The sequence below is a fragment of the Balearica regulorum genome, chromosome 3 (genome assembly GCF_011004875.1).
Source record: "Balearica regulorum gibbericeps isolate bBalReg1 chromosome 3, bBalReg1.pri, whole genome shotgun sequence".
Taxonomy (NCBI): domain Eukaryota; kingdom Metazoa; phylum Chordata; class Aves; order Gruiformes; family Gruidae; genus Balearica; species Balearica regulorum.
In genome coordinates this window covers 60659284-60683491 of record NC_046186.1, presented here as the reverse complement: position 1 = coordinate 60683491, position 24208 = coordinate 60659284, and the positions used below count along the sequence as shown (strand labels likewise).

Sequence of the window (24208 nt, the reverse complement as noted above, 5' to 3'; positions counted from 1 at the left end):
TAATGTCATGTTCATAGGAACATTTAATTATTTGTTTTTATGTCACGAGACTGGGTATGAAGATCATGACCAACTGTCCCTGAACTGCTCACTACATTATATACACTTTCTTTTTATTCCCTTGAAAACATAGTTTGTTCCAACACATTGATCTAGTGATTCTGGTAAAATCAATGCCTTGTTCCATAGATCCATAGACTTTGTGGCCAGGAATGATATGATGCCCAAATCTTTATGCTTTCAAATTCTAGGTACTGGATCTCAAACTATTTTGAATGCATCAATTTTCTGGACCTCTTTTATCTCCCTAACACCATTAATCTTCACTTAGACAACCTTTGAATAAGCAAGACTATGGAATTTATTTTTGTCCAAAATTTTATGTATGACTCAGACCTTGTTGCCCAAAGACTTTATTGCTGATGTCCTGGAGTGTGTTTTCCACCATTTCCTTCTGAGCCAGCTCTCCCCCCTTGAAAGAAACCAAATGAACATTTTCATGCCCAGTATCAGGGAATCCTAAATTCACACCGAAACCCATGCCTGCTTAGCTGCATATGCAGCTGAGTGTGTATGAATATGGAAAGAAACAGTCTGAACAGAAGGCTAGTGATGAAAATAAAACTTTAATCAGGGAGTACGACTGAGTCCAGGATAGTGCCTTTGGCACTCTGCGGCCCTTCCTCAGGGTATCTGTCATGGACACAACCAGGGAAGCTGCTAGTTTAAGCTAGTTAAAGAAAGCGAAAGGGTAAGCCTGGATGCCTATTTTAGTATACTCCCCAGCCAGCTAGACCAGACAATGGCATTACGTCTTTGGAAGCATGAATATGCTCTTCTGGCATTTTCAAACTACCGTAATGTCGAGAGTACCTGGACAATTCCCTTTCCTGGTGTTAAAAATGCAATCAGGATGTTGCAGAAGCTTTACATAATTTTCACCTGTGGTATAGCCTATACTGCATTTAGCCTGGGAACTATCATTTTTATAGTGTATGTACGAAGACGGGTGAAGACATTTTGTCGCTCCTGTGATGAAGACTGTCTAAATCACATGTCCGCTAGCTCTGACACTGGCCTCAATCTGCATGGTATGTGCTGTTTACACACAAAGGAATAAAACACAAAATGATGCCACTGGGGACTGTCCACTTAGCAATTTGAGCATATCTTAGGGAGGAAAAATCTGCTTTCTCTGGGCTTACTAATGGGAATGTAGTATCCTGCAATGAATGAAACACCTTGGAATGTGTTTGCTTTTCATAAGGTCTAGGTTTAACCAACCTCCTAAAGCTACCATAAATGCGTGTGCAGAACACTACAAAAGACCATTTCTGAATGTTAGAACTTGCCCTACGTACCAAAGCAGTTATGTATATCACAATGGTAACGAGAATGATGTATCATGCAGCTCTCCATACGGTTGCTGTGCGGATCAAAGGGCTTTGCAGGTTACGGCAAGATACGCGTTAAAATGAGCTTTTTATACAGGCCTATGTTGAAGCAGATGATTTGAGCTTTTATCATGAGTCAAAAACATATTTCAGCTGCTTTTCAACTACATTTCAAAGCTAAGGAAGAGCAAAAAGAAGTATCATATCAGTAAATTAGGTGCCTAAATTGTCTGTTGTATTACTGAAAAAACACCATGAATAATAATAAGGAGGCCAAAAGGCTGTGTAAACCTCAATGGAAAGAATGCCTTTGATGTGAAACATTTCTCTTTTTCAGCATTCAGACTTCTCTCTCTTTCACTTCAAAAGGCTTATGATCCAAATTGAATAGCAGCATTTAATAGCCTGCATGGATACTAACCAATCTAACTTCACTTACAGTGTTTTCAAAGTAAGCTGCAAGAAAATCCAGAACTGATTTTAAGCTCCCTGTGTGCCCCTTCTTTACAGCATGATCTAGTATAAGCTCAGGCAGAACACATAAAATACAGAATGCTTGATAACGCATATAGATTAAAGTACATTTTTAACCGGTTATTTTCCACTTCCTTGTCAGTGCTGTTATCTTTACACCAGCACCCTTGAAACATCAGAAGAGGGAGCTCTACTGTCTCAGACCATAGCCCACGTCAGCTGAAAAGTGCAAAAGCACTAGTTTGCAACTATACAGCCTTCGCTCATGTCCAGGATGGTGCTACAGACAAAAATAAAGAGGGACTTGTGCAAGGGCTAAAACTTGAAGACACAGAAGCAAGCAATCTCAGAACTTGCATCTGGCTATGCATCCCTAAACCATTTAGTCACTAGTTATGATGCACCTTAAACAGGATTCTCCACTTTCTTTTCTGTTAATTGATTTTATCCCACACTGATGTTATAGACATCATAGCTGGAGGCTACGGTCATTAATGAAACAAATTGTATCTTTGTCGAGAAATACAAATCCTAGTGCTAAACATTTTCATTGCATATAAATGAAGGATTCAAAACATGACTGTCATGCCATACATATTTTTCATCTTAAGTACTTCTTTAAGGCTTACACTATAATTAAATTGAGAATCATTTTAAGCTTCTATTCATGAAAAAGCAGTTTGAAAAATTCACTGATCCACACATTAAGGATATCTTGTTTTGCACCGCAATGCAATTAAACATCTTGTATGGGCAAAACAGGAAGACCAGTGATAATTCTAAGTGCCAAATTACATTGAAAAAGCCCTGAATTTTCATTTTGGATTTTTCCCAGCAGCTTTTTCTTAAGGAAATAAAGGGGAGCATTTAGAAACATGCACAATGCAGAGTCTGCTTGAAATTCTGCAGGGAAATGAGAGTATGATATCCCACTAAACTGGCACTGGCTCAAATTGTGTTTCTGCACGACTAATGAAATGAGAAATGTTGTTTCAAGCTTCGTGCCATGTCAGACAATATAAAACTAAAAATGCCCTTGAGTTAATCAGAACAGTCTATTCAGCATAATTTACCCATTCCAAAAGGCTATGGAACAAGCTGGAAATAGTGGTGTGCTGGTAGGCTTGTTATGGATAATATCACAGATTTAATTGCTAAATTAGTAGGTAACTACATAAAATCTCCATAGCCTATAAGAAAAAAAAAGTTGATTTAGCCAAAATCATATGCTTTTACTATTTTTTAAAATACAATTTATGAAGTGTTTCTTCAAGGTTTAGTAGGAATTTAGATGAAGGAAGCCATTAACATTACCTTCTTGTCATACTAGAACAGAATTTACAAAGAATACACTGCAGGAGACAGATGGGAGGGGGAGATAAATCTTGGATGGAAGAATGTTGATACATTTGCTGCTTTCGGCATGCCATACCTTATACTATTGTTTTTATATCAAAACATAAATCCTATGTGAATAAAAAATTCCTTTTGTTTAACTGTAGAAGGTACCATATCTTGGTATGAGGGGATCCTTAACTTCAGCTACAGTTCAACATAAAGATCTCTTCTGTTAATTGCTGGCTTTTTTCTCCTTGAATATTTCAGGTCTCAGGCGTCATGAATTCAATTGCACAGGTGTATTGAATTGATGTTGGCCATGTCCATCAAGTTTGCTGTAGTGACACTTACCAGGCATTCTCCTGTGATATCATCACACGATTCTGCATGACCAAAGCATGTACATGGTGCACAGACTCCACCAAAAATTGTGCCATTCACCCGCCTGTGTTGAGGCCAGCAAGACTGGAAGATAAATTAGATAAAAAGTTAAACTCTTTTGAACAGAGAAAGGAATGGTTATTTTAAAATATTGTTGCATTTGCTACTTGTACTCACAAAAACATACTTGTCAAATGAATAAAAATACCAACATTTCTCTAGAAAGTTGTTTTTCCTGGTGCTATGGCTTTGCACTGACCTTAGCCTTATTGGCAGGTGTGAGATTAGAGGAAGTCTTAACTTGATCATTCTTCTGAAATGGTAAAATAAAGCAGAGAAATGAAGAATTGGAATATGACAGCATCAAAGCAAAAGGTACAGATTGAAAAATAGCCAGAAGGCAAAATACTGAAGGAGAGAGGAGGGAAGAAAACCGCAAAACAACAAAAAACTTTTCTGAGAAATTCAGCTGCAAAGAGCAATTAAAATACCATTTAGTCTTTCTTGTTTGGAGTCTAGCAAAAGGCTACACTGAAATAAAGCACAGGCTGAAAAGAAAACCACCCTTTTATTTACAAACTGTGCTTCTTAAATATAAAGTATAGTCATTTCCCTTTAAGAAAGTGCTCTTTTTTTTTTATTATTTTTTTAAATGGTAAATTCAGATCAATATTACATGCATGGCCAGTTTTTTCTTAGGAAAGGTGACATCGTACAACTGTGATTCATCAGCAAAAATTCAGCTATTCCATTTCTTCATAATAAGATGTCAAGCAGCAGTCTTCCTTACTATATATCTCACAAATGGCTTTATAGTTTTTGCAGACTATCTTTCCTCAATAAGACTGCTCATGTGATCCAAGGATTTTGCATAATATAAAAAAGTGCATGACAGAGTGTTGACCTTCAAAAGCACCTGGCTAATACAAAGAGAAAGTTTTGTAGTGATAGAATACTAAAAGTATAATTTAATAAAGAAAATCCCTTCCCCTTCACATACATGTTCCAAAATGGTAAGAAGATTTTCCTTTATAAAAATAAAGATGATGTTCTTTTTTGTCTTACTCCTGCAAAATGTGAAAGCAATTTGAAGATGAATTTAAATTATTCTTTTAAAAAAAAACATTCCAGAACCTGAGACATTATCCTTATTTTTCCTTCTTTTCATTCTTAGTAACATATTCCTAACAAAACCATAAATACTAAAAATTAAAATTCAGAGTTATAAAATGCATAAAAGAAAAACATAAGTTAAAAGTTAAAAGTAATTGCCCTAATTTTTTCTTGCTTGTCCGTGTTGTACAAAGCACAACCATCTACTCAAAACACCAAAATATTTCCCCATTTTTTTCTATCTATCTAGCACAACCGTTCAATGCATATCATGTGCTGTACCTGTGCTACAAAAGACTCATGAGAAATTAATTCAGTGAATAAAGGCATGGGAACTAAAACTTTTTACTCTATCATTGTTATTATAAGATAGGCCAGCTTTGTCAAATGGCATTTCTGAGTTGTCTTAAATGCTCAGAAATTCAGTAAGGTGACACAGGAAAAGTGTGCTCATGCAGAAGTCTATCATATCTTCTTGGCCTTCAATCTTGGGAGGAAAGCCAACGTACAGGTAGGGACTACAATATGGTTTAGTTCAATAGGTCTGTGGTTAGCACTCACCCAGGGCAGGAATCAGAGTGTCCATGGCCACTAGTGTGCATAGAGACTTTAAATTTGCAGCTTTCTATTGTGGAATATGACCTTAAGTATATATCAGATTTCAGGGACTGTTTTGAATTGGAGAGAAGGTTTAGCATTGAAAGACACGTTGTACAGAGAATCTCAGCAGCAGCAAGGCAGGAATTCTACCCAAGTCCTTCAGCTTCTACAACAAAAGTAGATACTGAAACATCTGCAAACTGCCTTTCCAGCTGCTTTCTGGGAAATCACACCTAAATCTGAATTAAGAGTAAAAATAGACAAGTAAAAAAAAAAGAAAAAAAAGTGTGAAGCATAATGACACTTTATGCAGATTTCTTCTTCAAATAATTGTACAGACAGACAATGGTCAGACTCCAAAATTATTTCTCAGCCAAGGCAGGCTATATTCTTCTCCAGGTTTTGTGTTTTTTTCTGTCTGTACCATTTTGGAAGTGATAAGAATATCCATTAATTCCTTTAGGCCTTCTTTCTACATTAGTTTATCTAGCCCCAGCAACAAGCAACCACATTTGGCATGAAACTAGACTCTAAGCCCTAAATATCACATATAACCATGGAAGATTTTAATGAAAAAGAGAGTTGACAAGCAAATGCCTAGAGTGCCTGTGTAAATGGCATACAGTTTGTAGTTTTGTGAAGCAGAGCATCTTGGTGTTTGAAACTATTTCCTTAAAGGCAAAGCTTTTGAAGAATTTTTTTTTGGCTTCTATTTACCCCAAGCTATGCCCACATGAGCTAGTTAATCATATGTATACTTGTATGAACATATTCTGTGTGAACTAATGAATTTGTTAGGAAAGTGGGTATTTTCTGAGCATGTGTGTATGTTATTATCTGTAACAGGAGCAAACTGAAATAAAACACTCCTCACATGAACACACACACAATCCTCAAAGACTCCAAGGCAAATGGCAAAGGCCTGGGAAAACAAAAGAGGAAACTCAGCCACATGAACCCAGATAATTTGATCCAGCTTTGTTGTGCACAGGTCAGATAACTGCCATTTTCCTTCTAATTGTGATAGCTTCATGCATTTGTGATATCAATTGGCTGAAGAGTACAAATACTGATTTTTATTTTTTTTTTTATTAAGAGAAATGTCTTTTCATCACTTAGCAGTCACCATAGAGGTGTAAAACTTCGGATTTCAAATATCATCAAATATAATGAACGACCACCTAGAAATAACAGCAACTAGAGAATCTATATCAAATTCCTAACAGGAATGGACAGCTCCCTTACTATTTTCTGCCAACACAGGACCCCTGGTTGCTTACAGCTGTCACAGTGTTAGCACAATTGATCTAGACTGCGTCGTGATACTCACCTCACACGAGGTACCATCGTAGCCCGGGGGACAGTCACATAACTCCACTGCAGACGCCACCTTTCTCCCAGTTGAAGCATGGTCAGCGGCTTCAATGCTAACGCTTCTTAGTCTGGATGTAACAGAAATGAAACAGTTAAAATAGCAAATTAGAGGAAATGTATGTGCAGCTGGATGCAACAGTATACAGTGACATTCAGTGCCTTGTTTATATTTTCCTGTTTATAAATCACGAGGTTTTCATATTCGTCTATTGCTTCCTAAACTACATGTCTGTAGGCTTGTTACTATTTTTGTCCGTCATATGAGGCAGATTATGGTCAGACACACATTGATAAAAATAGATTAAAAAAGTCTCACAGCACTATATCAGTAGATAGAAGGCTATTCCTGGCCTGCAAGTCACATGTGCCAACTTGCATTGCAGCTGTATATATAGCAAATTTGACACTAAGCAGAGTCTTCAAAATTTATAAACCACTACTCCAGCTTTCTAAAATATTACATTACTAAGTTTCGGTTATAGGGTATTTTTCTTCTGGAGATTTAACCTCTGAAAAAGATTTCAGCTCTGTCCAGGAGGATCTAAGTATTATGTGTATGAAAGAAAAAAGTATGTACATGAAAAAAAAAGGAAATCTTCTACCATGCACCTTGGTTTCCCCAATGACGGAGAAGAGGGAGCTGGAGAATTTTCCATTCCATGCCCTTTAAAAATAAATGATAGACATTGACTAAACAGCCATTGTTTAGCCAAACACTGAACATGATTTTTATTTAAAAAACCATGGAAGTATGATGAGAAAGACAACAAAAGTCTTTTGATAATCTGACAAGTAATATACAAAACAGATGTAGTTTCCCTCAACAGTATCCATTTGGGGAAAGAAATTGGGATTTGGGGATGTAATTCTCATGAGAATTCAGAAGGAACATTAAGGCATTATAGAGGCTCAATGACTTCTATTTTCACCCAGCAATCTTAACAGAGTGTTTGATTCCTAGAGCTACCTGAAAAGCTTCTTTTGAAGTCTTCTTCAGTAGAAAATGCCCTGCATTTTGTTAAAGAAATATGCATTTTGTTAAAGAAATAATCCATTTTCTTTGGAAAATACAAAACAACCTTTTTTTCCTTCCATGCTAAGGCATTTATACTTTGGCTGCCAAAAAATCCTGAAAATTATTTGGATGACCTTGGATAAGAAAACATCCAAGAAAAATATTTTGTTGTTACTGCAGTGGCTGGAGGAAAGGTTAAGACAGGATATTTCTCCCACTCAATTTTATGACTACTGTCAATAAGACAGAAAATACAGCTAATAATAGGAAAAAAATGAAGATTTCTGAAATTAGGATGGGAGCTTCAGAAAAATAGAAATTTTACCATCACTAGGGATATAACTGGACTTTGGAGGGACTACCATTGTGGATTATGCAATTAGAAACTTGAATCTAATTTGATGATACTGGAACCTCTGTAAAAGGTTCTTGGAACTATTTTAAGAGAAGGATGCATGTTCCTATCCAGATTTTCAGTAAGAACTCTCTCACTTTTCAGTATTTCCCTTTTGCTCCATTGCTGCATGCTTATTTTGCAATCATCCTTTTGAGTTTTCCTTACAATAGAATAACCAATCTCTAGGATATTAGATATCAAATGGTGATGGGTTTAACAGCAAAAAAATATAACAATTTAAGGAGAAAAATCTGTAAATGAAGAAACAAATTACTAGTAAAAGGCCAAGTCTAATTTATCCTTTGAACAACAGCTCGTTTCCTCTCAGCACAGATCTTGGAACAAAGAGAGGCACTTACTTACACACAGAAACAATACACTCAGTATTATCCCACATTTGTATTCACTGAATTGTTCCAATTTTCATTATGTTCTGCTATTTGCTAAATGGGATTTTAATGTGTTTAACAGTTTTTAGCATTAACAGTTACCCAGTGAAGAAAGCTGCAGTGATTTTTTTTTTCTCCCATTTTGATGTTGCAATTCTGATTCCTCAATGCCATTCTGTATTCATTAAAATACATAATGCTGGCAGTAATGGGGCACTGGATCCTGGAGATGCACGAACAATTTGAGATTCGACATAGAGACCAAATATTTAAGCTGACTGTTACTGTCAGCAGGCAATTGTTGACTTCTAAAACCAAACAAGATTAAAAGAGAAGGGGATGTTTCAGGCAGTATCGGCATAGTTTACTGTCTTCTATGCCAGGCGTCTGAATCACATCAGCTACATAAGGCGCATGAAGTACTGACCCAATCATTGCTCATTTGTCTTGAAGCCAGTTCTGCATATGGAAGAAAATCCTCGGCCTTTCCTTCCCTCTTTCTCCTTGTGTCTAGTGCTGATTCTATACGTGGTTGCAAGCAATCCATTATCTTTAGCACCACAATTTCTAATGCCCATCTGAGCAACTACAACATTTACCATCAGTGGCCACTCTGAATATGAAAACTGAAGAAACAGTGCTACTAAACTTTCTTTGAAGCACAAGCTAACAATTTAGATTAAACAAAATGATAAAAGAGAGCTGTCTTTTCCTGGCCTGTTGCTTCTACCACAGACGGACTTAACTGCAACAGTTTGGAAGATCTGTCAAGTTAGAGAAGGATCTTGATTTAAACTCAGAAGCTGTAATCACTTTCAAAGTGATTGCTGTATGTGTGTGTTCTCATTTTTTATCCTACTTGATCATCTAAATGAAAGCCCGTTGATTTGAGGAAGTTTCCTAATTATGCCATAGAGCAATAACAACATTCTAAGCTTAAAATGACCCCAAAAATGTTCTCAAAACCATGCTTGAGCCAAAATCACCATCACTGCATTAATATTACTTAGTAACTACTTGAAAGTGCTACTGATTAACTAATGTTTCTAGTAGGTTAAACTAAAGAAAGGTAAAAAATACAATCTTTAAGTTAAAGCTCTTGCTAACTGGAGACAACGCCATTGAATTTTTAAGTGTCTTTCTACATGACTGCAAGAAAGTTGCTTAATCTTACAATGCCTCCGTTCTGGCCTCTTCTCAAGCACAGATTATAATAGCACCTTTGGAAATCCTTACACACGAGGTACCATTATCCATTTTGAAAACTTTCAGTATTTAAATGAACAGGTTGCTTAATATAGCAATCTGTATTTAGTTTGTTGCATAACTCTGCTGATGCTTTGAGGCAGAAATTGTCATTCATGAAGTATCTAATAACCCTGTAAAATCTCTGTCTCTCTGCCAGATCCTCTTTACTCTCTCAGAGGAATATCCATCTGTCCACCACACATACCTGTTTAAAAGACAATAAAACACTCTTAGTTCACATCTACTTATCTACTACGGCTTAGCTCTACACTATTTCTTTGGCAAAAATGTCTTTCTCTGGAGCCCATCAACAGTAGTCCTTAATCATCCCAAGGTATCACAAAGAATATCCTCTTTATTAGGTCTGGACATTTTCCCTGCAGTACTAAAGGGGCAGAATACGGAGAAAAGAGTTGTTTTGCATGATCTTAGAGTTATGAGCACAGCTTTGCATCTAGTATGTTTTAGCATGAATAAAAGTCAAAGAGAATATAAAAAGTCAGAACTGAGGTATATCCTGAAAATCAGCAATATGCCTGCTGATCATAAGCTGGGCTGGATGACAGTCAATGCTGTTGTTGCTCTATCATGTGACTGGGAGCATGCACTGCTCTGAAAAGATTTAACTTCACCCAGTAAATCCCACCCTGATGGGTGAAACAACGATTCCTCCACTTGAACCAAGGATGAAAAACCCAATTCATTTAACTGTGATTGGAATTTCACATTCACTCTTCTGTCACACTGAACTGCAATGAGGAGCACCCTGACAGCACTCAATAAAATGTGCTTATTTTAGAGCAATCAGAGACTTCTGGACATGATGGTAATCACAGTAACACAGTAACCCTTGCATTCTTCTCTGTTATGAGACATCATAGGGACAGCTAGAGATATACCAGTAATATAAAACCATTTCTAGAAAAAAAGGTACTCTTCAAAATTACTTCAGTTCCTTCCCCTAACACCCTTTTAAATCATTGTCTTTAAGGGACCAATCTTCCTAACGGTAATGTCACTACATCTAGAAGATGGTGGCTACTAACCTGCAAAGCATAAATTATATGTTTGTCCCGGAGCTATTCTTGAAGAATATTTCCAAGACATGTTTTCAGAAAGTTATCTATAACACACCACTAAAATGCTCCAAAGGCTGAATATAGAATCACAGAATCATAGAATGGTTTGGGTTGGAAGGGACCTTAAATATCTTTTAGTTCCAACTCCCCTGCCATGGGCAGGGACACCCTCCACTAGACCAGGTTGCCCAAAGCCCCATCCAACCTGGCCTTGAACATTTCCAGGGAGGGGGCAGCCACAGCTTCTCTGGGCAACCTGTTCCAGTGTCTCACGACCCTCAGAGTGAAGACTTTCTTCCTAATTTCTAATCTAAATCCACCCTCCTTCAGTTTAAGGCCATTACCTTTCATCCTCTCACTACATGCCCTTGTAAAAAATCCCTCTCCAGCTTTCAAGACTATGAACAAGACTACAAAACAGTGAGGCAGCACACATGGCCAAATGGCTAAAGCAGTAATCTGGGATACAGGCAGTGATGCATAGTCTTCCAAACGTGCCACTGACAGGTCTGCCACTTCTTACTTACAAGGCATGAGCTGTAGACCTGTGCTAGTTCTACATGCGTGTGCTGACCCAAGCTCTATGTTATCGCCTAGAGGGGATCTTATCTGTGACACCCCCACTATTCCACAGCAGAGGCAAGATGGAGCCAGTACATGTCCAGCAACACACTTTCTTCACAGATTGTAACTGCACAGCCAAAGTGGTTTTTGTAGGAAAGCTCCCCTTCTCATTCTAGTGCAAATGTCAGTACACAAATGTACATAAACCACTGATAGCTGAAGTTTGCATTTTCCATAATACTTAGTAAGATCTTTGGCCCAAAGTCAATCATACATATCTCCTTTAAAACAGCATAGCATAAAAGCCCCTATTGTTCACCCCAAAATTGTTCCTGCACTCTTTAGTTTGCAAAATTCTGACTAATTTTTTATTTATTTATTTATTTTATTTGAATGAGAACAAAGTGGAGGAACAGCACTCACTGAGCTCCCACTAGTCTCAGCTGTAAACTGTGGATTAACAGCTACTCACAGTCTGCTCATAGGGCATAAGAGATAAGCTCTTGCCTGGTGGTTTGACTCTCCTCTAACACCAGGGTGGGAAGCCATGAAAGGTTTTCAAACTGGATGCAAGGACATGCAAGATTGATGACCAAATGAGCAAATTAGGAAACAGTTTGGCTCAAAGTCAAGCTGCTTATGATTCACAAACTGATTTACAGAAAGGTAATACATACTAATTAACTAACAGAAAGAGATTGAAGAAACATGAATTCTTTTTGCAGGGAAAAAATGTACACTCCCAAAGCTCAAATCAGAAAAATGCATGCTGTTGACACAACTTGCCTTTCAATTTACCTATTTTAATTACCTAAGTATTCAAATAATGGTTGGATTGCTTAAGAAATTTCACAGTAGCAAAAACTGTATGTATCCTCTCAGCAAATAATCACTAATGTCCTATCAGCTCCTTCCATTGCAAATTGGCTTATGCTGCTGAATCAAGTGATGTGTAGGTTAGAGAACATTTCAGGTTTCACGCCCTGTGAGTAGAAAGCTACTATGCAATCAATTCCATTGCACATTTAAAAAATATTATTTATGCCACCTGACTATTAATGTAGAGATAGAGTAGAATCATATAGTGTCAGGAGAGAGGCTATGTTCTAGCCCACCTGGAGTATTTGTTCATGCACTTATGAAAATTTTTAAATGCAAGATGAGCTTTACATGTTCGAGCACACTACAGCCACTGAGATAGGACAACTACATCACAGCATATAACATATCTTTCATTTTTTCAGAAGACTCAGAAGAGTTCACATGAAATCAGTGGTTTTAAGCAGTCCAGCCAGCAACCTAATACAAATCAAGGGAAAGGCTTTGGGATTAGCCAGTTCTGTGTGTGGTACTGATTAAAAACAGAAAACTCCCCTCAAGCCACTTTTCCAGCTTAGAGACTTAGGGTATTATTCTCTGGTCCATTGTTAATGATGTGGCCCTGTATGCTCATCAAATGGGGAAACCAACATATAAGCAATATATCATCTCTTACTTTAGCATGGTATTACTGCACTCCATGATTTACCATATATATGGGAATTACAGTGTTCACAAAATAAACACATTTATAGAACTGTTATTCATGCCTTAATAGTCCATGTGACTTCATTTTCTTACAAGGCTGCTTCTTTCTGTTGCCTCTCCTCCTCCTGCCTACCCAAAATGAAAAAAATACTAACAATTGTTTGAAGGTGTAAATGAATGCTATGGATTTCATGATGATAAATTAGCGTGGTTTAAATCATATCAGCCTAGTTCTCTGAAGAGAGAAAACAAGTATTTTGAGAAGCTGCCTGTGGCAAACGGACACGTTTCCCACATTCACCTGTAGATGGCATTCATCCCATTGCTGTAGGTGGCTCTTATGAGGATCCTCTTTACATTTGCAAGGACAGTCATGAACTCCCTCCTGCTGACTGGAACATCAGTGCCATGCACAGAGAAAGATTCTGGTTTCAGCACAATTTCTTCAGTGTGCTCTTCAGAAGGCTGCAGGTGGATCCCTTCTTTTGGAGTGCTGATTCTCAAGTCACGTCCCTAGATAGAGCCATGAGAGTGAGACATTTAACTATGAAAAAAGTCAGGAAAAAAGCTCTATATGTAGCCAGTTGGGGTACAGGATTTATTGAACAATATATTTCACAAGAATCATAAGTATCAGGAGTAACATTCACCCTTCATAACCCTGAAATGGGCTTGCCTGATAAAATTGAAAGTCAGTGCAAAAGAAAGTTTAGGTTATTCAGCTGAAACCTAGTGTCATGGCTTTGCATAGGCAAAAGCAAATTCACACAATGCCGAGTTGCACAAGCACAACTCTGCTGAAAGAATGTGAAAGTGTTACCAATCACTTAATTTCTTCATTCCTCCTGATGAAGAGGAAGAATGCAGTTTTGTAAGCTACTGCAATATTGCCAGAGGCTTCTTGAAATACTGAAGACTTTAGCTGTCTAAATTGTGTCCATTTTCTGATACTATAAATTAGGTGAAAGTACGTGCACCTTGCTGTTTTGTGTCCTCAATCACCAGGCTTCATGCTGAACATCTGAAGAAAGAGGGAATTTTCTTTTTTTTTCTTTTTTGGCTGAAAATACAATCACTTTACCTCTATGATGACATCAGATTGAACCATCAATTGAACTGTCTCTTCTTCCTTTGTGAAGTCATAGGAGACTGTAAATTTCAGACGTCCTCCAGCAGCTGCTACCTGGGGAGAAAAAAGACAGAAAAAATGCAATTAAATGAAAGAAACAAGGCCTTAACCATTTGGCGGTGGTTTTCTCCATCATCAGTATTTCCCAGAAATAGACTTCTAGTGTTGCAAAACCATACGCAGATACCTGGGGATTACAGCTCTATGGACCATTCCCTTCTTGCTCAACCATCTAGAAATCACACTTAGTCATTTTTCTTCTATGCCTGTGAAAGGCTGTAAATTTCTTAAACATACAGACTAACAAAGTAATCAGAAACAGATCTGAAATCTATGCAAATTTCCACTTGATACTGACATTAGGTTTTCAGCATATTTCAGTTATATGGTCCTCATTTAGGCTGATCCTCTACATCAGCAGCCATAGCAACCTTTAGAAGATTCAATAACTTCAGTTTTGTTGATGGGGCAAACTATCAAAAAAAGAAAAAAAACAGTGGTATTTTTCTTAGAATGAACTGTAACCTAAAATAAAGTAAAAATTTTCCCTCACGGAATCAAATGAATTTAGTTTAAAAGAATGTCCCTGCCCTTTCTCTCAGTTTGACAGCCTTCAATGTGAGAAGTCAATAATCAGGCTCTCGTGTCATGCCAATACACTTCTTCTATGCTCTTTTAGCCCCCCAAACCACTGCACTGCATTAGCTTTTCCATGAACGAATTGGAAAAATAGATCAGTTTTAGGATGCAAATGAAAAGGTGCAGACTTGAATGACAGAGTTAAGTACAAAACCAGTACTTTTTGTTGATTGTTTGGAAGCAGCATAAGTAAATCAGAGGTTGTATCATTTTGGTTTTTAAATGCATCTGCCTCATCCTTCAGTGCAATGCGAGCTGCCTCTCAGAGACTATTAAAATCACAGGGATCTTTCTGCCCTTCCAGTGGATATTGGTGACCACAGAGCAAACTCATGTCTTCTGCAAAGAGAACAATCTGGTTATTCTCAAGGACATAATGTGCTATCTCTTGTTCATCATACGAGAGGGTTTTGTACACAGTAACAGAAAGCAGTGAAAGTCATCAACTTCATTATTTTATGATGCATCTAATTTAAAGGGAGAAAAAATGTCCTGGTATTTAAGGCATGGAAATCAACTGATTTTGAATTATCCACAAAGGTATAAAAATCCATAAATTAGGCTGTACAGCTAATTGCTAGGTTTAAGCCACAAAATTAACTCTAATTCATAACCCAAAGCTTGGATCATAGAATCATAGAATATCTCAAGTCGGGAGGGACCCATAAGGATCATTGAGTTCAACTCCCTGCTCCTCACAGGATTACCTAAAACTACTATCATATGGCTAAGAGCATCGTCCCGATGCTCCTTGAATTCTGGCTGGCTTGATGCTGTGACCACTTTCCTGGGGAGCCCGTTCCAGTGACTGACCACCCTCTCGGTGAAGAACGTTTTCCTAATGTCCAATCATTCCATTTCCTCGTGTTCTATTGCTGGTCACCAGAGAGAGATCAGCACCTCCCCCTCCGCTGCCCCTCTTGAGGAAGGTGTAGACTGCGATAAGGTTAACCCTCAGTCTTCTCTTCTCCAAGCTGAACAAACCAAGTGACGTCAGCTGCTTCTCCTAAGTCTTGCCCTCAAGACCTTTCACAATCTTGGTTGCCCTCCTCTGGATGTAGTCTAGTAGTCTGATGTCCTTCTTATATTGAGCTGCCCAAAACTGCACACCAGGCAGTGTAGACCTGCCCAAAACTGCACACCAGTGGTGTGGCGGGGCCACACCAGAGCAGTGTAGAGTGGGACAATCACCTCCCTCAACCGGCTGGCTATGCTGTGCTTGATGCACTCCGGGATATGGTTGGCCCTTTTGGCTGCCAGGGCACACTGTTGACTCATACTCAATTTGCCATCAACCCATACCCCCAGATATCTTTCTGCAGGGCTGCTCTCCAGCCTCCCGTCCCCCAGTTTGTATAAGCAGGATTATCCTGTCCCAGGTGCAGAATCCGCACTTGCTTTTGTTAAATTTCATACAGTTGGTGATTGCCCAGCTCTCTAATCTATCTAGATCTTTTTGTAAGGCCTCTCTACCCTCAAGTCCACAGCTCCTCCTAGTTTAGTATCATTGACAAACATCAGCATTAGATGTTTCTCTATGCAGTATCCAAACCCATTAGGATCAATGCAACTACATTCTGCCTTGACCATAACAACATGAGAGCACTTTTTTTTTTTTTTTTAGGCACACCTTTTACAGCGTTTTTGTTTTGCCTGTGGCCAAAGCTAAACACTGGTTTGTAACTGTAAGAGGAATGTAGAAAATTTAGATATCTGAAATGCTGCAAGAAGAACCCAGAATTTCTTTCAGTTTTAGATAAACATTTTAAAAGAGTAACTTTTACAGAATTTTATAATTTCTATTTCAAGTTTAGACTAATTACAAGGATTCAAGAAAGTGAAAATAATGGGAAAACAAAGATTGTCTGGTTTCAGGCAACCTGTAAAAAATATATACAAAGACAGGTTTTACTTTTTCCCAGCTATATCGAACATGGGGAATTGATAGATCATACAGAAAAGAAAAAAGGAAAAAAAAGAAAAGGTTCTGTTTTAAAATCAATGCAGATAGATAGAAAAGCAGTCAACAATGCAAACTTTGACCAAAAATCTGTTAGAAAGGAGTAGGCAAACAGATAGTAGTTTAGAGAGAGCAACCAAGTGGATTAGGGACTTCTAAAGTAGAATCAATGGGAAACAGTAGAGGAAAGGGATGGGTTTGACTAGTCCAGAAAAGAGAACGCTAAGAGGGAATAGCAAAATAGCTTACCAAAACATAAAAGACTGGAAAAATGAAATGGCAATTTTTATTTTCCTGTGCCAACTGCAGGGAAGGCATGAAGAAGATTCAGTTTGAGTATACAGAAATCTTTCTGACTGTAAGGATGGTCAAAACAGTATCAAGCTACTTGAAAACGCTATTGAATTCCTTCATTAAATGTTTAACAGCAGTTCAAACATGTCAGAGATACTCTAGGTATGATGCCTAAGAGTTGGAATATGACTAAGAAGTCTCTTGAGGTCTCTGCTAGCCACAGCAGAGTTTCATGGCTGCAACTGGCAAGATTTGCATATCACAAACAGGATCACACATTGAAGTCAAGGTCCCAAAATGGCACTTAGCAGAGAGAGTACCTGATAGTTCAGAATATATATTTGCCTTGAGTGCTGTATAATACCAATGTAGATTAGAAAAAAACCCAAACTAATATAAACCAGAAAGTACTACTTCCTTCTGCCATTGTTTATAAAGGTAATTTCCTTCCTCTGTATATTTAAAGTACAAGTTCACTCACAGGCAAAAGAATTCAGAGGTCAGTCCATGAACTATTATGCCTCGTCTAGTGCAAAAAATACTTTTGACTGAATTTTGAATACAGAGGCGATACAGAAGTTGGGCACCTATGAGATCCCTTTATTTTGACATTCTCTGTATCACCTGAAGATTCAGAGTTCTGCCTCAAGGACTGTCATCCAAGGTCATATCAACACCAAAGAGAACAGAGCATAGAAGTTTGCCTTGCTGGTGACAAAGACATGTATTGTTGAGACAAGAATAGCTGACTAAAAACGTCAAGGAAGTTCCACAGAATTTCCTTTATCTCTCCCACCTGTTTTTAGATGAATACATCAAGTATTTTTTCCCAGCTCAGAAGGCAGAATCTACATGTTCAAGAAAAGTCACAGACTCCCCGAGAAAGTATGGGAGAGAGAAATCACAGCTATCTTAATTCTAATCCACTAAGTTTCTGGCAGATAGTTAATTTTTTTGGTTGTTCACGGTTAACTGTACTTCTGTTACACGTTGTTAAAGAATATAACCAGAGAGCAGACAAGACTGGTTACAACATCCTGAGAAATGCATTCTGGGTTAGCCAAAACCCTCTGAAGCAGAAGAGATGGCTCCTTTCCTGTGAACAAATGGCCATGGAAGAAAGTTGGAGGGTAGGAGGAAGCACTCAGTGCTACCTGTGTAAAGTATGCTTTGATGTTATGCCTGTCACACTAAAATCACTTTTAAATCAAGACAAGTGATAGTAAACCACCAATATTTACAGCATTGAAAACAAATAGCATCGCTACAAATATTTGCAAAGCCATAGATGAGGAAAGCTTGCAGCTCTTTACATGGAAATCAAATTCTAGAAGTCTTTCTCTTCCTCCACTTAGTCTGCTGTCAATGCTTTTCTGAGGCAAGCTGTCAGGCTATCTCCTGCTAATGTCATTTGAAAGTACCTCTGTCTTATACAGCTCTCAGAACTCACCTTATTCTTGAATCATTTGGTGATACACACTTTCCCTCTCCAATGCCTCTTGTAATGCTGCCCATAAAGTTTTAGCACTTCCTCCACTACGCTAGAGGCTGCCTGATTTCTTCTGAACATCTGCCAAATGTAACTTCAGAAGATCAGGAGCTACAACCACTAAACAGGGTGCTCTTTACAATCCCTTATCTCATTAAGCAGCAAAATGCTCTTCTGTCAGCTAGGAAGAGACTCAGTTTGTGATTAAAGCATCTAAATATAGCTACCCATTTGTGAATTAGACGACCATAACCCTCCTGAGTGGAAGTCAGATGGAATATACTGGGGCATCTTATATGTTGCTATGTGGCTACGTGTAGTCAACTGAAAGAAGTCCTTTATATAGTCAAAGGAATCCAGAAAGTGGCTGGTCTATGGTTTTCCCACTGATGGACAACTTTCAAATCACTTCACTTTGTATTTATATTTAAAAAATAACTTGGAATAAATATATTTCACAAATGAGTAACGTATTACACAGTAAGTGTATTATTGAAATAAAACACATGCACCTTGCTCATATTTTAGTAGTAAAATCTATATCAGAATGGATTTAGCTCAGAAAGGCTTTGATCTCAGGCCTAATCCAAAAGAACATGACACCTTCAAAAGAAAAAATATATTACTGCATTAGACTAGCTTTAGACAAATACTCATACAACAGACTTTAGCAACAGTGAAATAAAAGGCATCAACAAATATCAAGAAGTTAGACAATCTTTTCCCTCTTCACTGTTAGTGGTTCTAGCAGAAATATTGTCACCGACATGTTGTATTAGAAAGACAAGCATTACAGAGACCATTATTAGACCATTAGAGCTGCAATATAGCTGTAGAAAGGTGACATGCTTTTGGAAACATGAACCCTGCTTGCTATTACATTATTGTATACACAGACATACAATTAGAACTATATCAAGTGAACAAATGCTACCAGAAAAAGAAAAAAATAAAATAAAAACCATGAACGGGTAGAACATTTCAGTGGAGAAAGCTAATACACATAACGCTGAATACAAAACCAAGGAGCAGTCTCACAGCAAGGTACTGATAGTAACTCAAGGTTCTAAGAGATAATAATGTTCTCTTATTCAAGAAGACATTCCCAAAACAAACAAAACCCTCATTTGTTTCCTGAATGTTCTTTTGCTTGCTGTCATGATTATAAGAAATGACACAGATGCTCACTCAGTCTTCCAGTAGTTCTGTCATATTCCTGGTGGCAGTATCTACCACTAGATACAGTGCTTGAAGGTAATGAAATCATATTATATATAGTTTAACATTCCCTGCTAGCCATCTTGGATTTCCATGAAATAGAGCTGCAGTAAAATGTCTTTCACCTTCACAAACTCTCTAGGTACACTTTTCTTTTATGATTCAGGTTTCAGCAACTATAGAGATATCTGCCATCAGAACATTAGCACTAACTATGTGAAGGAAATCCATTAAAAAAATAAGATTGCTCCCAGTTTATTAGTGGTGACCAATTTAGTCACTCATTGGCACCTATGCAGTTGTGACAGGATTTGACAAGGTGCTGAACACACACTGTACCATCTTAACTGATGGCTAAGTGTATATGCGTTCTTCTAGCCAGCCCACTCAATGCAGAAGGGAATGGACAAAGAGCTGCTTTTCCTAACCCAAATTACTCGTGTCAAGGGAAATATTCCATTGTTAATCCAGCTCTCATCTTTTCTTTATGAAAAAGTACTGTCTGTAAATTTATGATATTTATTTGGGTTTTGCTGATCCAGTCTTCATGATGGTCATAGAGTGAGGGAAGGCAGGGACTAGAAAAGAACTGCGATAGAACCATCACCAAGAAAACATCAAACTTTTATTCATTTAGTAAAGGTCTCAGTAAAGACTGCATGTTTTAGTTCTACTCAAGATCTAATTAGAGATTAAATAGACTCTCCTCTCTTAGACAGACTTGAATTTAGATAGGATATAAAAGCTCTTCTGAGGCATTATAGTAATATTTCAGATAAAGTAGGGAACAGAATAATCATGTTCCATTTGAATGACAGTATAGTTCTGGCTAGCTTTTAAAAAAATGCCAGGGGGAAGTTAAATTTTTCCCCTGAAAGAACGGGCTCTTTCCCTGAACTCTCTACCACTTAAAGTTTCCCCAACTCTATCCCAGCTAGTTCAGAATCCTACAGTTTCTCTGCTTAAGTACGCTCAAAATTCTTCTATATAAATTGCATAAATTGATGGTACATTCTGCTTAAGTTCACTTACTCAGAATACTGCTCCGAGAAGTTAATGGAACAAGGAGGGAATAAGCTTATCTAAAGTAGCCTCATCTACTATATTGCTTGGTGCAGTTGCTCTCCATGAGTCCTTTTCTACAACAATGAACCAATAAGAGGGGAAACTGAGCATTTCAAACCATTCACTGTCACCTCCAGTTTCTTGAAACGGACCACTCCGATAACCAAGTCACACTATAAGAAGATTTCCAAGTCATTCTTTTCTGGAATCTTATCGAGAATGTTATGATACAGCCTCTTTAATTTTTAGTATTTCCTCTGCTGATCCTACATAAAGGCAGACTTGGGTCAAAAATAAAGGAATTATTTTATTGAATGTAAGCACTCATTTGATCACAAAATGTTCTCCAATGTCTAAGCTAAGAAATCAAAGAGCAATATACAAAGCATACCAGTGAGAAAACTTTTGTCTACCTCAAATGACCTTTATGGAAAAATTAAAAAAAAATCCTTAAAAACTCATTATGTAAGACCTTCTTCCTTCATACATTGGATAATAGAACAACACATTCACAATAAATCTGATTATTTTAAAGTTTCTCAGCAATGAAAAGAACCATAAAATCTGTGGCTTTAATTTTTTTCCCTAAGTGAAAGTTTTCTGATTAAGAGACAAATAACACCTGGCCACAGAGCAAGAACAAATGATAAGCAGCAACCAAAATGCTGCCAAATTGCAGCGTATGTACCTTGACCATGTCTCTTTCATATATTTTATATCAATATTTGAGCAACTGGGATCCCTTCCAGAATATATATTAGTCTCAGCTATAGCAAAGTCTTTCTGCACACTGCATCTGATCACTAGGCAGTAGAAAGAATACTGTCACCTGTCAGAGAAATATCATGCATTCAGATTCAAACACAACAGAAACATGAGTGAAGAAAGAACATCAAAAGGGAAAGGCATTACATTCTAGTAAGTATCTCCTTAATCATCCCTTGCAAGTATCCCTTGTTTTTGCTAGAATACCAGTAAATCAAGTGTAATCAGACAATCTAAAGTTTTTTAATTTTTGGTCCTGCTGACTTTTTCTTCTTGCTCCAGAAGAAGCCAGGCACAATTTTTGTAAAGTGGTTGATAACTCTTGCCATCCTGAGCACGACAATCTGACACTTATTTCCAGGACCTTCATATTTAAAAAGTTTGTCACACACAATTAAAATCTTACACAATTCTTTTAATTCAATGTATCCACTACAATAAGACACATTTAAATGGAAAATATTAAAGAATTCAATAAGAAGCTTTTTATTTGTGGATTTTCTAGATTATATCTATCAGCTCAGCCCAGTCTCACTGTTACTGAGATACTGTATTAACATTACCATTTCATAACCGTGGTTCTCTTTCTCCTTGGATGAACTAGACTGCATTATTTGGGAGCAAAGAAAAATTAGATGTCTAAATAAAATGCAACAATTAATTGTGTTTAATACATAATATTGAAACATTCAATGGTATCATGGAACTCTAAAAGGAAAAATGGAATAAATCTCAGTTCCTAAGGAAGAAGGGAACTGAAGGACACCAGCTCTCCTGTGAGCCCTGTGCTGCTGCTCCTACTTATGTTGAGTAGTTGCTCTTTCTGAACTTAGCACTGAAAAATTAATGGAATCAGTGATTGATGAAAAAATTTGCACAATAATAATATACGCTATTTCCTGAAAAATGCTTATGAATGTAGATATTTATTCTACAAATTCTCAGATCTTTACCATCATTCCCAGGTGTCATTTCCTCTCACTGGAGAAGAGAAACAGAACTGTCTGGCCAACCATTCCTGAAGTCTAAGATCCACTTTGCTAATGATAAGCCTTTACAAAATTTAAAATATATGATTACTTTGTTACAGTTACTTAACCATAGTAACCATAACATATAACCTTCGTATGATTACTCACTTTCTTCTTCCTCCTTTACTTTCTGTATGATCAATGTCCTTCTGTGACTGTGCCTTTCCAAGCACTGTTCCCCGAGCTGCTGTAATTAGATCAAGTGATGTGGCAACTGTAATTCATGTACAGTTACTGCCCATGCCTATTACTGTGGTGGCAAGTAAATCTCAGTCTTTGGAAGTCTCCCAGTCTGGCAAAAATATGCCAGAAGCTGTGACACTGTAGTATAATATGTCAGGCACTCGTCATAGAGGGATATTTTAAAAAATTGACTTTATATGTCACCAAAATTGCACACATTTTTCCCTGACTGAATAGAGTTAAACTGCAGATGAGAAAAAAACAGCTAATAAAAACTCACTAGCTGTTGACTAGTTTTTTTGCAACAGCTGCTCTGATCTTTATAAGCACCAGTTTAACAGGGCCAGAGTGGCTGAAGGGCGTAGGTCTGGATAAAAATACCACTTTTTCTTTAACGGCGAAGATCTTCCAGACTACTAGTGATATTGAAATCAAACTCACCATTTGAGCATCAAGTCTAAGACATGTTTCTAAATAACATATCCTCATGAAATGTTTCTAAATAAAAACTGTTTACTGCTGATCTTGTAGCTGTCAACAATCTCATAACTGGAAGTAATTCTTGATTTTACTGATTAAATGTTCATCTCCCAGTTCCATGGTCTTTGGTTCCAAAGGGACAAACCATAATTACAGTAGACATATCAATAAATGCCGTCCTGTAATATTAGAATGAAATACTAGCTAGAACATTTATGCCAATGCTCAATTCCATTAAGACACAAGAACTGACCCTTACCCTCCCAACTCTGGCTGTACTCCTTCATGAATATTTTAACAAGAATTTGCATAATTTTGCAAAACTAAAAAAGCTCATATTTCTATGGCAACGAAATCCCAGCATGCAAGGACTATTAAAAACAAAAATGCAGGACTATAAAACAAGAGCAACTGTTCAAGTCCAAATTAAAAGCTGTTCTTAGTAAAAATATTTCCCTCGGCCTTGCTATTGCATTTAGGGGTAATCAATACTTGCATCCAATATTGCTGAGGACATCCCACTGTGTGATGATCTTAAAATCAAAATCCATGAATACTTCCTAAAGCGTTGACTTGCTACTGAAAAAGCTTAAACAGTGTAAGTAGCAACAAGAAATAGTTAAATTCTATTTATTTGTTAGTACAGTTCACCAAGTTAGACTGTAACTATTCTTGACCTTAGGCTTTCTTTTGTTTCTGTGTTTGTAAAGCACCAAGCAAAATAGCTCAGGAATGTTATTTCTAAACTTTGCCACAACAGAAAATGAAAAACCCCCTCAACTTCTAGCCAGCCAAAAACAATTTTCCTGCCTCCTTCTGCTTAACTGTTTTGCAACATTACCGTGGACAATATTGTACCACAATGATGGCTGCACAGGTAATTCAAAGCAAAGTATGACATAACTAGCACCTTGGGATCCTTTAGGAAACTGAAACATATCATAATGTTTCGAGCATGAAAGAGTTGTGTAACTGCAGTATCTGTGGTGCAAAATTATTCTGACAGAAAGGATATACTGGTTTTAATATCTATCAGTGTTTTAAACTTGTAAAGTGGGAGAT

At 37.4% G+C, this 24208-nt stretch overlaps 1 protein-coding gene across 2 annotated transcripts in view; it reads right to left on the bottom strand.

Annotated features, from left to right (window-relative positions):
• LAMA2 (laminin subunit alpha 2) overlaps nt 1–24208 on the bottom strand; it is a 379509-nt gene that overhangs the window by 157908 nt on the left and 197393 nt on the right. For both annotated transcript variants that reach the window (XM_075748052.1, XM_075748053.1), the window contains exons 13-16: nt 13975–14076; nt 13195–13406; nt 6631–6742; nt 3558–3671 (exon numbers count right to left, since the gene is read on the bottom strand). In XM_075748052.1, the coding sequence (XP_075604167.1) occupies nt 3558–3671; nt 6631–6742; nt 13195–13406; nt 13975–14076 (540 nt within the window). The remainder of the gene's footprint in view (nt 1–3557; nt 3672–6630; nt 6743–13194; nt 13407–13974; nt 14077–24208) is intronic.